At 43.5% G+C, this 16483-nt stretch overlaps 1 protein-coding gene across 1 annotated transcript in view; it reads left to right on the plus strand.

Annotated features, from left to right (window-relative positions):
* The first annotated feature begins 370 nt into the window (after nt 1–370).
* EZR (ezrin) overlaps nt 371–16483 on the plus strand; it is a 37421-nt gene continuing 21308 nt past the window's right edge. The window contains exon 1 of the mRNA XM_059467899.1: nt 371–601. Within this exon, the coding sequence (XP_059323882.1) occupies nt 590–601 (12 nt within the window). The 5' untranslated portion in view covers nt 371–589. The remainder of the gene's footprint in view (nt 602–16483) is intronic.

Genomic DNA, 16483 nt, shown 5'->3' on the forward strand with positions numbered 1-16483 from the left:
TTTCCCCGTGCCATCCACTGGCTTGGGAAGCGCCGAGCCCGGCTCGGCCCCGGCAGGTGCAGGGCAGGGCAGGGCAGGGCAAGGCGGCGGAGCCGGGGGTCTCCGGCGGGGCCGGGGCCGTGCTCGGAGGGGCCGCACAGGCCCCGGGGGCCCGGCCGTGCCCGGGGGTCGGGGCAGCACCGCCCCCGCCCCCGTCTCCCGCCCGCCCGGCCGTCCCTCACGGCTTGGGGCTCGGGGGCTGCCAGGGGCTGCCGGAGGCTGCGGGCCGCGGTGCCCCCTGCGCGCCGGGCACGTCGAAGCGAAGCCGGCGGGGCTGCCCCGTGGCTGGGCGAGGCCGGTGCCGCGCTCGGCAGGCGCCGGGGGGAGCGGCGGGCAATGGCCGGCGGCGGTGAGTCACGGCCGGGCCCCACCTGCCGTACTTAACCCGCCGCCGGGCGGCCGGCGCCGCACTCGCGGGCTGCGCTGCCGCCGTGGCCGGGAGCGGCTCCTTCTTCCTGCACCTCCTCCGCACGGGGCGCTCGGCAGAGGCGCGGCAGGCGCTGCATGAACGTTTGTGTCGGGAGTAGCAGAAGAACCAGCAGCCCTCAAAATGCCGAAGCCGGTGAGCGGGGCGCGGTGGGAGGGAGGCGCTCCGCGGGGTCGCACCGGGGCCCGCCCGCCCGGCGCTGGGCGTCGGGGGCTAGCCCGGGCGCTCGGCGGGGCGGGCACCTCCGGGTGTCGCGGCGCGGGCTTTTGCCGGGCTGGAAGGGCTGAACCCCGTCCCTGCTGCCCGGGACTGGACGGGGCGTTTGGACTCGAGCGCCCGGGGAAGTTGAGCGCGGCGCCGGAGGGAGCGGCGGGCACCCCGCGCCGGAGCCACATCAGCGGCCGCTCGGAGCGGGAGGGACGGAGGGATCGCCAGGGCGGCTCTTGCGGGCGCAGGGCCGCGGGCGGGACAGAGGATCTCGGTGGGCTGCGGGATGTCCTCGCCGTCCCGCCGCCGGGAAAGGGAGCGCGGAGCCCCGGATCTCCGTGCTCCAGAGATCAGGCGGTGGATTGCTCCGTCTTGTGCAGCGCTTCCGTGCTCGACATGCACAGAGCTGCCGAGTAACTCTCGAAAGAAGAGCTTTCATCACGCTCCCGCTTAACGAGAAATGATACAACTGCGCCGCTGCCATTTAGTATGCTTGTGGCCTGTGCATTTATCTACAGGAAGCATGTATGCATCTGTAAACATAGGACAAAGCTTGTTCCCTCCTTGTTTTGCGATCTAAAAACTAAATGCTAGGGACTCTTAATAAAAAAGTTCTCCACGCTGGTCTTTACCAGTCATTACCGAAGACCTGTTTCCTTTTTTGGTTGGATTTTTTTTTTTTTTTTCAATTGAACGGTCTTTTTTATCCCTCCTTCTTTCTCTTGACACCACCACCTCCTCAGCGCCTCCTCCTCCGACCTTGTAGTGGGTTTGTTTGTTTTATTTCAAAGTCTGCAGCTCCTGTGCCGGTTAGAGACGGTAATTCCCTTGGGGAGCCAAGTGCCTAATGCGGAGCTCCGAGCAGTCGTTGGAGCAGACGCACTTTTGAACTTTGAAGAGCATGATCAGAACAGATTGTTGTTACTATCTATTTTCAATAGAGGCAATATTTCTTAAATTGCAATGCAGTGAAGGACTTGTGTGAGTATTAGCTCACTTAAATGAAATGTGAAATAAGAGCAAACAAGCTTATCTTTGGTAATAAGTAATTGATGTTTTATCACCATAACGTTGAAGTTAGTTGAACTTTTTTTTGTTTAAGCATTTAGGTTGACTTGCATAGCAGTTTCTATAAACCTACAAAAAAAAAAAAGAAAAAGAAAAAGAAACCCAACCCAACAAAAGACAAAAACACTCCAAAACCACACTGTGCTCAGTCCTAAGAACTGATAAATCTTCAGTCTCTCTGGTTGTATTTCATCAGTGGGAGGTTGATATATTACTGCATATAATAACAACTAACTGAGAGGGCCCTTCTGTAACTGGGGAAGCAAATATATAATTTATAAAGTATGGGTATAAAAGGTTGTGTGTGAATAATCTCTTTCTGCCTTGTTAGCTGTTTGCTAATTACAGAGTGCTTTCTTGAAATATCCTGGTTAGAATAATCTGAAATCCTGGTTTAGGACTAAGTCACGCTGGAAGCCATGGATAGGTGTACAAAAACTCTTTAATCTCTTAAAAATATACAGCTGTGTTTATCCTTTTGCTTGGCAGTGCTAGGTTCGTATTCCCTCAGAGATGATGATTTTTCTTTGTTTCTTAGCTGAGTGGCCAGTGAATAACAAGGATGGATGGTGTAAACCACCATCCACTGGGGAAGGACAGTAGCACTGTAAAGACTTCTGATATGTGACCTGCTGGCTGGGATTTATGGACAGGACTCTGTGTCAATACTTTGTAAATATAAGCCTTTTTCTCATTTAATCTGCTGTTCAGTGGGGCTAACTGCCACCTTATTGTAAATGGAAAAGAGGAATTTTGCAGAGGCTATTTTAGTAAAACACACTGTTCACTCTGTCTGCTTTAGACTGAGGCTGGATTTGGATCCTTCCCAACTCAGCTCATTTAATCTTAATACAGCTAAATAGGATTCGTGTCAGTTTGCAGGGAGGGAGGATGTAAAGCTGTCACTCCAGAGGCAGAACTGTGCTCAGGACGAATGTGACAACGGCCTTTGGCAGGTGTGAGGAATGATAGCACGACCTCTTGGGATGCACAGGGAAGCAGTGTTTTTCTGCTGGGTATTTAGCATGGATGCTAAATATTTATTACCTGTGCTTGTTTGCATATGTCTTGTCTACATGGCATAAGTAAATATGGTATTGCTTGGCAGACTTCATGCTGCTGTGTGAAGTCTCACACACTGGTCATCAGTTATTTACAAGTAAAGATTATGATGACAGAAAGCAAAATTTTGGCAACACCTTCTCCTCTGGCCCCTCCACCCACAACCCAATAAGCTAAACCTTTCTGTAAAACTATTGTTTTAACAAAAATTATAAATGTGCCCACAAAACTTACGGATCATGTTTGTAATTTATTATTTCACAGTAAACAACTGTAAATCCATTAACAGTCGGACATTAGTGATTTTGTATCTTAATTGAGTACCAAAGTGAAGCGCTAGAAAGCTGGCTTCTCAAGTCTGTGGTAAGATTTGGTCACAATTAGTTGTACCTGATGCATGTTTACCATGCTCAAAATAAATTTTAGTAAAAGTCTAGAAAGTACTACTGAAATAAGTATTTGTTAATATAGACATGTGTTAATATGTAATTTAACAGTGCCATTCTGCCATGTGTAACAGTTACAAAGTAATGAGGTCCCTCCAAAGTAAGCTATAAATATATAACCTATACCCAGTTCATGAGGGTTTATGGCTGGGAGTTCATCAGCAGTTCAGATGCATGATTTCTATCTAGTCTGTACAGAGGTTCATTAGGCTTTACAGGTAGTGAATTATTTTGTAAGGAAATGCAAAAGGTGTCATCTTGTCCAAATCTTGCTGTGTTATCTGGAAATGAGTGAAACGCTAAATAAACTTACTTACTCAGCCTTGCTTCATTTCATTACTGGAGTGTCTGTGTGCTCTGTGCATTTTCCTAGATTCATGGTTCTAGTTTATTTCTGATGGTGTTTTAGCTGGATTATATCCTCTTGCAAAACAAACCAATCTAATAAATTGTGGCCAGAACAGCATGGCTGCGGGCTAATGAACAGTGCTTACCGAAGGAGGAGGAAATGTGATCTCGGGTCTATAGAGTTGTTAATTTGATCTGATCTACCAGCATTCTTGGTTACTTTATTGAAGGTGGATTTTTTTTTATTTTTTTTTTTTTTGTTTGTTTGGTTGGTTTGGGTTTGGGTTTTTTTGTTTCCTCTTGGAGGGAAAAAACAAAATGTAAAGTTTCACAAGAAATTAAGTTAGCTTTGCAGCATAGCATTTGATTGATGTGGTATCACACAAGAACTTCTAATACTTGTGTGAATGTGTATAAAACTGTGTAAAGAGAGGACAGCAGTAAGTGCAGTCTAGCAGCTTTTGGTCCTAAAGAGAAAATACAAGTGAATCATATCCAGAGGCACCTTTTTAAAATACCTTTATTAATGGCCTGTGGTCAGAAAGCTGAGCACAGAAATGAAATCTGTTCATGTCATGCTGCTGGGGGGGAAGCATTATTGATGCAGAGGGCCAACATATAAAGGGGATTGAAGGACTGGGGTAATAAGTTCCCTTTGCATAGAGTTAAACTTGGAGGGGTGGGGAAAGAAGGTCCCTCACTAAACAGGTTAGAAGGAGATGGATTAATCAGTGTATGGATTAATCAGTGGTACAACTGTCCTGTTGTTCATGTCATCTGCAATGCGTAGGGCTTTTCTAACAGAAGGCATTAGTAGAAGGTTCTAGTGAGAATTTTCCTTTAATGAAGGTACTTACCTGTGCCCAGGACAGCAAATTCAAAGCAAAACCTAGAGAATGGGTTTGGGATGACAACAGACAAAATTCCACCTTAAGATAAGAGGGTGCTTGGCTATTTCAGCCTGGTAGAATGCAAGGAGTTATCTCTTCCTTCACCTGTGTAGTAAAATGTAAGGAATTTAAATGCCAAAGAGGAGAAAGAATTGCTTTAAGCACAATTTGTGGTTTAAGAGACTTTAAACTTTTAGAACAATTAAGCATGTATGGGGAGGGGGTTGTGAGTGGGTAGAATTTTTTTTCCCCTTCCTTGTTGATCTTATTAGAAGACTATTCCAAGACCTAACATCCTTAAGATAAAATTTGACAGTACACAATTTATTGCTGCTGCCTGTAGGAGTGGGGAGCTGGAACTGATGTTTCAAAAGGGTTTTCCCAGCCCTGTGTTGTTAATAATGGGCTGGTGTGTGCTAGGCATGAAGTGGTTAGACAAGTCCTCTGTACCTGTTTGGTGTTGAATATACATGTGTGCTGTCTTCAAGTTGTTTTTTCAGAATACAGGTCTTCTGCCAAACCTTTATCTGTCTGTGAGCAGACTATGGCATTAAAATTTAACAAGCTTTCGATAAGCCAGCCAAAAAATATGCAAGTGTAGTGACAGGAATTTATTTCTAAATATAAACAATTAAAATTATTCATTGTTCCAAGATCTTCTCAATTTTTCTTCACTATCTGTTTTCTAACTACACATAGTGGTTTTATCTCAGAGCTCTTTACAGCAGATTCCTGTAAGTGGACTGAAATAGAAATACTTTTTAATGGCTTTAAGTGTTCACAATCAATTAAAATACTCTCAGCTTATGGATGGCTATAGATTTAGTCAAGAATAAAATATTACCCTTGTAAGCACCAGTTGCAGTCCATCATGTGATACAGTGTATGGTGTATTTGATACCAGGAGATGTATACTCACTCTGGGGCAAAATGGAAACCCAAGGAAGCTTCCATTTGCCAAATGCCAGAACTCCCTTACATTTGCCAAATGTGTCACTCACTGCTGCAAAAGAAAGGTGGAGGATTTTATGAGTAGTAAATGTAAGGAGGTGAATAAAGTTATAAGAGAATGAGTTCACAGTTTGCCAAAACCCTTATTTACTGTGTAAGCTGAGTAAGCATTTCCGAGGGCAGTTTGTTGTGGGATGTTAGCTGCTACAGAGAAACCAAGGGTGTTAACTGTTATGTTAGTCGCTAATTAAAGAATTTCTTAACCTTCTTAAAGGTCAAAAGGAGGGAGATAAGCCTTCCTGTTCTGTTCTCTTCCTCCACCCACATGAACATCTTCCTTTGTCCAGGAAAAAAAAGCTGTGATATGTCAGGACTTTTTGAGAATAAGACTTCTTGATGACCACTGAAGATTCCCACATCAGTGTCATTCTTGTTTGGCACCCTGTGCCCAGAGAGCTTTACATGCGCTGTAAATCCCATAATCACTCGATTGACCTTGATGGAAGGCAGTGCTGCCCAGGATCACTGAACCTCGCTGCACACTGTTAAGTAATGTGCTTTAGCTTTTAGCTGTGTTGTGTGCTTGCTTTCAAGCCTGGTTTCTGCAACAGATAACATTTACTCTGTGAGCTGGGAATTACAAAAAACAGCAGTGGGTGCACCTAGGAGAGGGGAAAATTGTTCCTGTATGAGGCTGGAAACAAGGCATAGCTCAGTGTAACAACTAACCCTGCTGCCTCCATATTGCTCATCTGTTCAGATCCAGATTTTGTTTCTCTTTCTAGTTCCTACTTCATAGTGGGGAAATTCACTTGCCTTCTCTGCATCCGCTCTCATCTTTGAGGTGCTCAGCTGAGGCCGATGGACACCTCATAGTAACAGCTGTCCATTAAGGAAAAATCCTGACTCCAGGAATTAACATGCAGGACTCTGCTTTCTAATTAAGTAAGAAAAACTCTTGCTGATGACCACGGACTCGTATTTGGCTATCTACTGCATAGGCTCAGTGGAAGAGATGCTAACTCCCCTACACCAGGCCTGCAGCCTTTTGCTTCCTTTGAGAGGGGAGTGTGTGGTTGCCCTGTTTGGTTTGTGTGCATTTACTTCTCCCTCTCATGAGCAAGTGCTGTAGCTATTGTGTAAAACTCTGAGGTGTTACTGTCACCGTCTCTTCTTTTCTTGTTTTTGCTTGAAGAAGTCCATGTTTGCTGTAGTTGTTCTAACTAACCTCAGTGTGAAATGAGTGTGAGAGAGAATTCTCTGGGGATGAGTGGATGGATGTCCTGTTGCTGAATCTTGAGCAGGCTTACAAAACTCTAGAGTGGCTCAGTTCTGCCGAGAGACCACTGCTGTGTAGATGCAGAGAGAGGTCTGTGAGCTCTCTGCTACCTAAAGAAGCAGATACTAAAAAAATCTCACTTTTGAACCCAGGCACCTGAATTTTGCCTGTGTAGCCCAGTAGATGACTTCAAGCCTATACTGTAAGTTCTGGCCTTCAGAGTTATTTGTAGGAGCTAAAGTTGTTCTTCAACACCTAGCTGAGTACACTTAGCTGGCTTAACTTTTTGTCTCTGTAGAGATAAGTGATTATGCAGAGTTCCTGCTGCACAAACTGTGGTGTGTGGTGGGGTGATTTGCATAATTGATACTCGCTGATCTCAGTGTGGGGGCGAATAGATCTTCCTCCATAACAACTGTCACAGTTGTGAGACAAACTCTTGAAAGGTGCTTTATCTGCTGTCACTGTGCTCAAGGTACACTTTGGGAACCACTGGAGCATATTTGTTTGCCATCACACGTCGATAGTGAGGGGAGGGGGAAGAGTTTCATCTCAGGAGCCCTTAAGCTGTTTTATGGGTTACGAAGGGGTACTTTGGTCCTTTGCCAGTCCTTGCAATCCCTTTTCCTTTATGATTTGTAACTGCTCAAGAGCAATGCCTTTGTGCTTAGGTGACATTCCAGGACTTGCCATGACCTACCTTTATCTGGGAGCAAATAGTGCCTGTTGCATGCTGTTTGAAGTACCTGCTTGAGAAGTTGAAGCATTGTAGTGTATTGCACATAGATCAGATTATCGAGCTGTCAGAGGTGATCACATCACATAACCCCACTAAGAAATTTCACAAATGCCATGAAGTGTGTTCCACTGAAGTCCCTGAGTAAAATGAAAGAGGCTGATATGGAACAGGTAAAACAGAAGGGTGGAATATAAAACAAAAATCTCTCTGACAAAAGGATTTGTATCTAGAATGCAGAATGAACAAACATCATTACTGGGCCTTGTGTGACTTGTTGCACTGCTATTTCTCCCTAAGTAAATGGAGTTCATTCTCCTTCTGCACTTTGATGTCTGTATGAACATGGCTGGCCTTGTAGGTCAGGCAGAAGCCCTTGTAGCCTAATAGTACACCTCTGATGTTGGCCAAAAGCTGATGCCTGAGGAAGAGTATTTCAAAGATATGCACTGGTGCTTTCCTCTGAGGTATTGGAGGTTGAAAAGTCCTATATAATGAGTTACTAAATGGATTTCTGTGAACTTGTCCAGTCTTGCTTTAAAACCCTGTGAACTCCAGCATCCATAGTATACTTTAACAGAGGCTGTGTCCTAGATAACCTTCACATTGTTTGTAAAGTTATCTACAAACCTCTTTGCTACAGTGCTGCATGAACACATGTTCCTTGTCTAGTCTGTTCATGTAGCTCAGGAGTTTATATGCTCTTATGTCCTTGCCTCAGTTAATTTTCTTCCAAACTGAGAAGTCCTAGCTAGCTTAGTTGATCCTTGCATGGTAATTATTTGAGCATCCTTGATCTTCTTCCACTTCACATCTGATGAAAATATGGCTTTGCACCCTGTAAAGTTTCTGTCTGGGAAGAGTACAGTTACTGAGAATATTTCTCCAGTAATTGTTTCTTGGATGCCTTAAGCTCCCAGGTCATAGTCCTGTGAGAGAGTAAGTCACAGGTAATCCTTGTGTTCACTCAGCCCACCCTGTTCCATTGCAATGTGCTGCTCTTCCACCCCAGAAGAACAACCACAGGGTCTATTGAAAGTGTTGGGAGCTGTGTGCTGTCAGGCTGTGTTCCTGCTGTCAGACTTCTGACTGTAATGGCACTGGGTTTTCCATGCACATTGCCCTCTAGAAAATAGATGTCTGCATAAGCATTGGAATAAAAGGCACCAGTATTAGTGCCTCAGATTCAGGGGAAGCTCTAAGGCTATTGTGGCTTTTATTTAGATTATTCACAGCGCTTCAGATCCTGCCCTGGTTGTTGTGAGTTTGTACTGTGGAGTTCACCGTTTGCTGAAATTGTTGTGTGTTTGTTTCTTCCAAGTGAAAAAGCCAAGCAGAGGCATAAAATTATGTTTGTGTTCCAGATCAAGACTGTAAGATACTATTTTTTTTCTATTCTCTCAAGGGGATTGCAGAAGGATGGAATCCCCTTTATGTACTGTAAATATTGGAGATGTTAAATTATTTAGAAGACCCTGCAATTATGATAAAACTTGATAAACTGTATATTATCTGCACTTGGCCCCATGCTTATGTTTCTGATGGAAGACGGCAGAAGATCTGATCCATTCTGGGTTCTGAGCAACTTCTTGAAATAAAGCTTATTTGAGGATTGTTTATGGAACTTGCTGTAAACTTCATGTGTGAAGCCTTAGTCTCACAACTTCATTATGTTTAATTAGATGCAACAGCTGTCATGATAAAACAGTCTGTGTATGCAGGAGTTTGATCCAGTGGCCTCTAGCTTTCCTCTGTATTTATTCTTTATGTACAAAGGAGCTATTGTTGTTGCACTCCGTGTTCCTAAATCCATCCTAGCATCCATTGAGGGCAAGTGACACATCCAGGCAGTGGTGCTATGTTGAGCCTGTTGTCACTGGCTGTGTGTTCCTCCTTTAAAGAGCAGACTGCTGCTTGTACACAGATATTCTGAAAATGCTAATGGAGTATTATACAGCATCAGAGAGCCTTTAAAGTGAAAATTAATGTAGTTCAATGAAACACCATAAGCCCTCCTACTTTTTCATAATATTGTGTTCAAAGTAAATCATTCTTACATCCCTCACACAGAGTGAGGGCAAGTGTTTTGCATGAAAAACACCTGGGCTCCTTGAGTGTACAGGGCTTTGTTCAAGGGCAGTATCCTGGGGCCTTTCAGACTTACTCTGTGTTGCTTTATGTCTTGCCAGAGCATAGAGCTGTGCCTAGAGAATTTTGCATTTAAAAAAAATAATTGAGTTTTAAAGTTTTAGATAGGCCTCTGTCTCTCAGCTTTTCAACTTGTTCCTGGCTTGAGACAGAATGATGCTGTTTGCTTGTTAGGAAAGAGTTGGGAGGAATCTTCGGTGACTAGAGAAAGATTCTTAAATATTTTTTTTTCTTTCTGGGTAGAGTGCTTGGTTTTACTATTTCACTGAGCAGTTATTGTTAACTGTACAGGGCTGACCAGAGGTGGAGAATGCTGGAAGTCTGTCTGGGGCCTAGGCATTTGGGAGCCAGGGCTATCAGAGATGTACTGTCACTTGCACTTGCCACACCTGCATGAAATCTTCATGGTCTCTTGGCATGCAGACTGTCATTGCTTGACCTAAGATAAAGAACTGAATTGCAGCCATTGCTGCTTCTTGATTTGTCACGAAGATGCCTACTATGCAGTTATTACCTGCTGACAGAGGAGATAGTAGGCCTTCATTAAGGGAACTGAGATAGGCATGTAATTTAGTTTGGCATCTTCTGCACATCTAAACATAAAAAAGTTTGAATTTGCCTTCTAGGATTATGTTCATGTTTAATTAAAAGGACAGTTTCATGCTGTATTACAAAGAAGAGTTAAGTGGCATGGCAGCAATACTGAACTCCATGGATTTGCTGTCTTGTGACCTGTTTGTGTGTGTAGGCAGGGAGGGGGAAGTTCATTCTGAAAATTCTACCACTTTGTTAAAACTGGAATTTCTGGATGACTCCCCACATCTGGGTGTTGAAGGTTTTCCTGCTCACATGAACCCCCCTCCCTCCACTTCATCCAGAAGTCTAGCTTTCACATTTCACTCCAAAGTTTTTCTTGGCTTCCCCTCAAAGTACTTTATTTCTCTTCCGAAAAACTGCCGCAAAATAAGTTGTGGTTTTCACCATATATGAGAGCAAGTAACTGGGCTCCTATTGCCTTGACTAAACTTAAGAAATCTCAGTTAAGTATAACTGATATAGCTATTGCTCCTTAAATACTGAGGACTAGTACCCCCAAAAATATGATTCTGCAAGCTGCTGCATTAAAGCTGACTAGTAGTTAAGGCTTACAACAGTACTGGACAATTTTAAAGTAACTACTAGATTCTAGGTTATTATATACAACTCAATTGAACCTCAGTGGTATTTCTCCCTCTCCTGGGAAGGTAAGCAAGGTTTTGAGGAACAAAGACCAGCCTGCTCGGCTCTAATTTTACCTGTTGCAAATGCAGCAGTACCTAACTGCTTCATAGACTCTGAGGAATTCCACTGGAACGTGACTTAATGTTCCCATTTATTTGCAATGAGGAAGCAATGTTTAACACAATGCGATCTGAAATGGAACACGTCCTTCAGTTCACAGAGGGGTATTTTGATTTAGCACGGTATGCTGGGAAACTGGGTCGCTCAAGTGGGTGCCACCAGCCTGCCTTGTCAGCCAGGGGGAGGCCACTGAGGCCGTCTAAAATTCACATTTTGTGAGCTGCTGGGGCTCCCTTCCTCCTTGTCAGCAAACTGTGTGCAGGGGAGGGCTCATGGCTGCTGTGCTGTGCTGTGCTGTGCTGTGCTGTGCTGTGCTGCCACCGCCTCCCTGAAGTGCTCCGTGTGAGGCAGGCACTGCATGAAAGGTTCTGCCATGGGAGCAGGGGAGGAGCTGTGAAAGGCTTTCTTCGTGGCTGGGCTGTGCAGTTCTTCCCATTCCCATAGGAACCAGGTTCTCCTTCCCCCAGAAGAGAAATGGTGGGTCTGTCATTTGCCTTCCCATTTCAGGTTCTTGGACGTCCTTTAAATCATGAAAGTGTAGCACTGGGAAGGACTTGGACCTGTGCTTTCTGAAGGCTGCATGGAAGTGGCTACATAATATCATAATGTCTTACCACTCCAGCAATTATTGTTTCTTGTCATGGTACCCAGCCTGCAATAAGAGGACTTTTTGCTGGTTTTCTCCATGTGGATTTAGAAGGTTTTATAGGCTTCTATATAAAACATGTCATGTTTCAGACAACTCCCATTTGGAAAGGGATCACTGGCATGTTTAAAAATAAAATCTAGTTTGAAAACAAACAGAAAACCTCCACCAACAAATAAAAAGACCCAAACACACACAGATTAAAAAAAACCCAACTGGCAACCAACCCAGAAACACTTGACCTGTAGGTCAGTGTAGACTTTCCTTGATTAACTTGCCCCCTTGCAAAAGAAGCATTCAGATTTGGGTGACAGCATTCCATCTAGCAAGTCATCGAGGCAGGCAGAGCAGAATAGTCACCTGCTGTAATGCTTCCGGTGACAAATACACTCAAGAATGTAATTTTCCCCTCTGTGTAATAGCATCACACCAGGAAATGTGGTGTTTTTCTGGGGATTATAATAAACCACATCCTTCTCTGCAGTCCTGCTGTAGCCCATTGTTTGCAAGCCTGTAATTTGTTCATCTCTGCCTCTTCTCCATTCTCACCTCTCCAAGTGTAACACTTGCAGCTATTTTTCAGAGCTACCAACATCCTTGAATTCCAGTGCTGTCCTCCCAAAAGACTTATTTGTTCTTGACTAGGTGCTGTTAATGATCTTGTAAGTGCACTCCATCTTCCAGGGACTGTGAGAAAACTTTGTTTTCTTCTTCCCTCAATCCCACCCCACTCACATCCCCTTTTCAAGACCTTGACTTGACATGAAAAGGTCAGAATATGTGTCCCTGCTGTAGTTCCAGCAAGGTGAAGGTGCTGAGCCCAGCTGAGAGGGAAGCTGGAATTTGGCAATCCTGCAGCAGCGAATGGAATTGACCATTTGCTTGATATTCATGACATTTATCTCCTGCTCTGAAAGAAGCTATGGAGAACTTAGGTGCACAGCTTGTCATTTGGTTGTAATTTCACATGGCTCAGATTTGTTGTATGCCTAGTCTGTGTTGTATGGCACCACATCAAATATGTTATTAGATTTTATTTGATCTGTCAGGCAGGTTATTCTGTCAGTGAAGAAACAGAATTGTCTCCAGGCATTGTGTTCTTGATATGCTGGTGTTCATAAGTACATTCTTAAGAAGTATACCATAAATTTAGCTAATATTTCCGCAGTTGCTTCTGTGTTATTTGCACTACTTACCTTCTCAGAGTTGTCTTCTGTGCACAGTCTCTGAACCATTACCTGTTGACTTAAGTAACTTATGCAGGACGGAGGAATGCAGATACTGAAGTGTTAGCAGATCAGCTCTGAGCTCTGAAGCTGCTGGGATTTTTTCCCCTCCTCAAAGTTGAAAATTTTCCCATAACAGTTTCCAGGAGCTGGGACAACAGTTACTCCATCAGTTAAGACAATATCTTTCTTTGTTGCTGGACCTGGAACCAATGAACACTACTGAATGGAATGTGGAAGAATAGAGAGCAGTTTCATTGCCCTTCTGATGCTGCTGCATGAAGTTGTTTTTCCTATTACCAGATACTTAATCACTCCACGCGTCTGTGAACAGCTCTGGTTGCTAAGGTCAAAATGAGATTACTTTGTCCTTGCAGATGCATTGCTGCCCAGTCCAAGAAGCTTGCCTATTATTTGTTCCATTAGTAGCTGCTGCTTGCCTGGTGAAAGACTAGACCTGCAGAAGTGAGGATTTATGCTACTACTTTCTTAATACTATTATTAATGCCACTGAGTCCTCCTTGTCAAGATTTCTGTATTCCTTCAGCACAAGTAATTCCATATCCACACAGTCAGAGTGTGTGCAAAAAGGCTGAACAGCTCTGCACGCTGTTTTTCATAGAATGTGCTGTGCAGAACAGCAGTTCAAAATGTGGCTGATTTGCTTAAATGTACCAGTGACTCCTGGGATTTCCAGACATCCAGTGACTAAAGAAACGAGGCATGTCTATCTAGGTTTCTCCACTGCCAATTGCCACCACTTGGAAAGATACCGTGCTTGGAAACCTGCTGTTTAGGAGACTCGGGTCTTTCTTCCTCCTTGGAAAGGGGAGAAAACATTCCTGAGCATTGTCTAAGGCGTTTAGACCTGCCTAATGACAATGATAAGTGACACAGTTAAGTACCGGTTTGTCCTGTGTTAATGGGTAAAAGTTGGTATTTAGTGCCCTTTATCATATGTATTTACTGAAATTAAATTGTATGGTCTTATTTAAATGACATTGCACAACTTCGTGGTTTCACTGAACTATTTTATTATGCAAGTGAACTATTCGATTACATGTGTCAGAGTGCAAAATACCCACAATAGCATAGTGTGTCTGGCAGCTGTGGGGTTTTTTCCCTGTTGTCCCTGCCCTTTTCCCTTTAGTGTGGGATGTTTTTCAGTAGAGCTGCAGTATCAGCAGAGGGATGGTTCGCTTCAAAGATACCGTGTTGCCTGCAATCATATAGTGGTTCTGCACCAAGGTGCTCAAGAATCCAATGTTTGAACACACAGCTGTAGTTTTTTCTGGGTGTTTGAGAGAGGATGGGGCTGAAAAGGCAATGTCTTCTTGGGTTCCTGTCTAGGTCTTGATCCTTCCACAGACATGGTGCCACTCAGCCGCTTGGCAGTGTGTTGCCTCCTTAAGAGAGTGTCTTCTGAATGTTTTTCAAAGGGCACTTTGATTTTTCAAGTTACTCTACTGTTGTGCATGGACTCTGAAAGGCTGCACCTGCCCCACAGATTGATCTACTGACAGCATTAGAAAAGATGTTGTTTTATCGGCAACAAAAGAAACAAATGCATGACTTAAGGGCATTGCTAAAGCACAGAAGATTCCATTCTAACTACCATTGCTTTCCATAGTGTTACAATCATTTAAACTGTACTCTGAAGTTCTCTCTAGCTCTGGCCTTCATCTTCTATTCCCTAGCTGGAGTTGGTAAGGTAGCTAGCATGTTACAGTCCAGTATGAAGTCATGGAACTGGTGTTCAGTCTTTCAGTGTACTAAATTCTTCAGCTTAATTGAGAGTTTTTAATTTTAATGCAGATGGCATTGCCTTTTCAACAACGTGCTTTTTCCCTTCTGGATCAAATTTGTTAGCAATTTTATACATCCTAAGACAGGAAGAGGAAAAATTTGTGTTCTGTAGTGTTTCTGTATGCACAAGGAAACCTTAAGGGCCCTATTTGTCATTTTAAGTGTGTTAGCCTCAGACATAAAAGTAGAATTATTTAATAGTTTAGGTTGGAAAGGACCTTAAATATAATCTATTTCCAACCCCCAGAATAATAAAGTGTTATGACATTGGCCTATCAAGAAAGAAGTTACATCTTACTGTCCATGATTTTTAGAGTGTTTTGTGCATAAAAGCACACATTTTTTAATATAAGCTTTATTTCATGTATTATAGCTGTTCTCTTTTCTCCACACCCTTGTGCTCTTAAAAATGAAAAGCTGTTTTCATTTTGGTTATGGCTTCAACATTGTCCTGGGTTACTGCCAGGATTTGGTAGGATCTTATAAAGGACATGCCTTGCCTAGACAGGGTGAGCAGGACTTCACTTGTGAAAGTTGTCCCAACTGTGTCTTCTTCTTTTTGTTGCTCATGGAAATGAGTTTGGGTTCTTGGTTGTTTTCCTCCCCAACAATGCCTGAATTGGTTAGCACATTAGGTGTTGATTTAATCGTCTTGGCGCCGTGGGGAGCTCCATCTGGTCTGAGCTGAGTGCCAAACTGATCGACTCTCAGTGGAGCAGACATCGAGGTTTCTTCAGGCTGTCTAAACCAGAGTTTCGTGTGGGTTAAGCTCTGTTTGCTGCTTTACTAAGAGTTTCTCTGTGGCTAAAAGCTTGCATGTATGGAGTGGTTGTAGGACATCCATTTAGAAACACTGTTAAAATCATTATGTTCATGAAGTCAAGGCTAAGGTTTGGAGATGAGAAGCAGGAGGGCTTAATAGGGCAGGAAGGAGACTCAAAGGATATTCCAGGTAGTCATCAACACATTGAAGGGACAGAAGGTCTCTTCTTGCTGTGCCTGTCTTGTGGCTGGCAGTTTGTCTGAGGGCACCAGGGAAATTCCTCTTTGTCCTGATGGTTATGTAGCCCTTAGAGGACACAGGAATTAGCCTTTACTGCAGGCCACAAGTGTCCTTGAAAGCTTTTTGGATAACTAGTAGTCATGTTCCTGCATGCTTCCAACTTTAAGTGATTGAAGTGGAAAAGCAGATGACTACAATTTTTGGTCTTAATACTAAAATAATTAATGAAATATGTAGCAGCTAAATGCACTAAATAGCTCACTGTATAGCTGATCCTACAGTCTTTGAGGGTTGTAGTGAAGCAAGACTAGGGAGTTTAACTTTTTTTACTAGCAGATAACCACCAAGGAGAGAGAGAAGAAAATACATGCTGGTATGAGCTGGAATTTTGTACTCAGCCAGCATTCTGCAGGTTTTCTGGTAAGGAGTAAGAAGCACCTCCTTTAAGTTCTTTAGCTTGTAAAGTGATACTTATTTTACACTTCTATGGTGTTTCAGCCAGAAGAACAAATAACTTGCTCAGCACAAAACTAAGACGATGAGCATATGTTTTCTTGAAGTGGGTAGAAAGGGATTAGAATATGATTAGGGATTTAATGTTGAGAGGGATTAAGCAACAGGTGTTTTTTAAGGTCACATCTTTGAATTGCAGACTTGCTGTTCCAAAGAATTTGATATCTGAACTTCCCCTACCTTCCTATACTGGAAAAATTTATTGGGAAACCTTTGCTTCTTAAGGCATGGGAAGAAAACCTTGAGCATAACTCCGTGCTCCATTATGATCTCGAATGCTAGTTAGGTTTTCCAAGAACTCCTCTTACCTTCTTGCTTGTTCTTCCATCTTGCATTTAAAGAATTTT

The sequence above is a fragment of the Ammospiza nelsoni genome, chromosome 3 (genome assembly GCF_027579445.1).
Source record: "Ammospiza nelsoni isolate bAmmNel1 chromosome 3, bAmmNel1.pri, whole genome shotgun sequence".
Taxonomy (NCBI): domain Eukaryota; kingdom Metazoa; phylum Chordata; class Aves; order Passeriformes; family Passerellidae; genus Ammospiza; species Ammospiza nelsoni.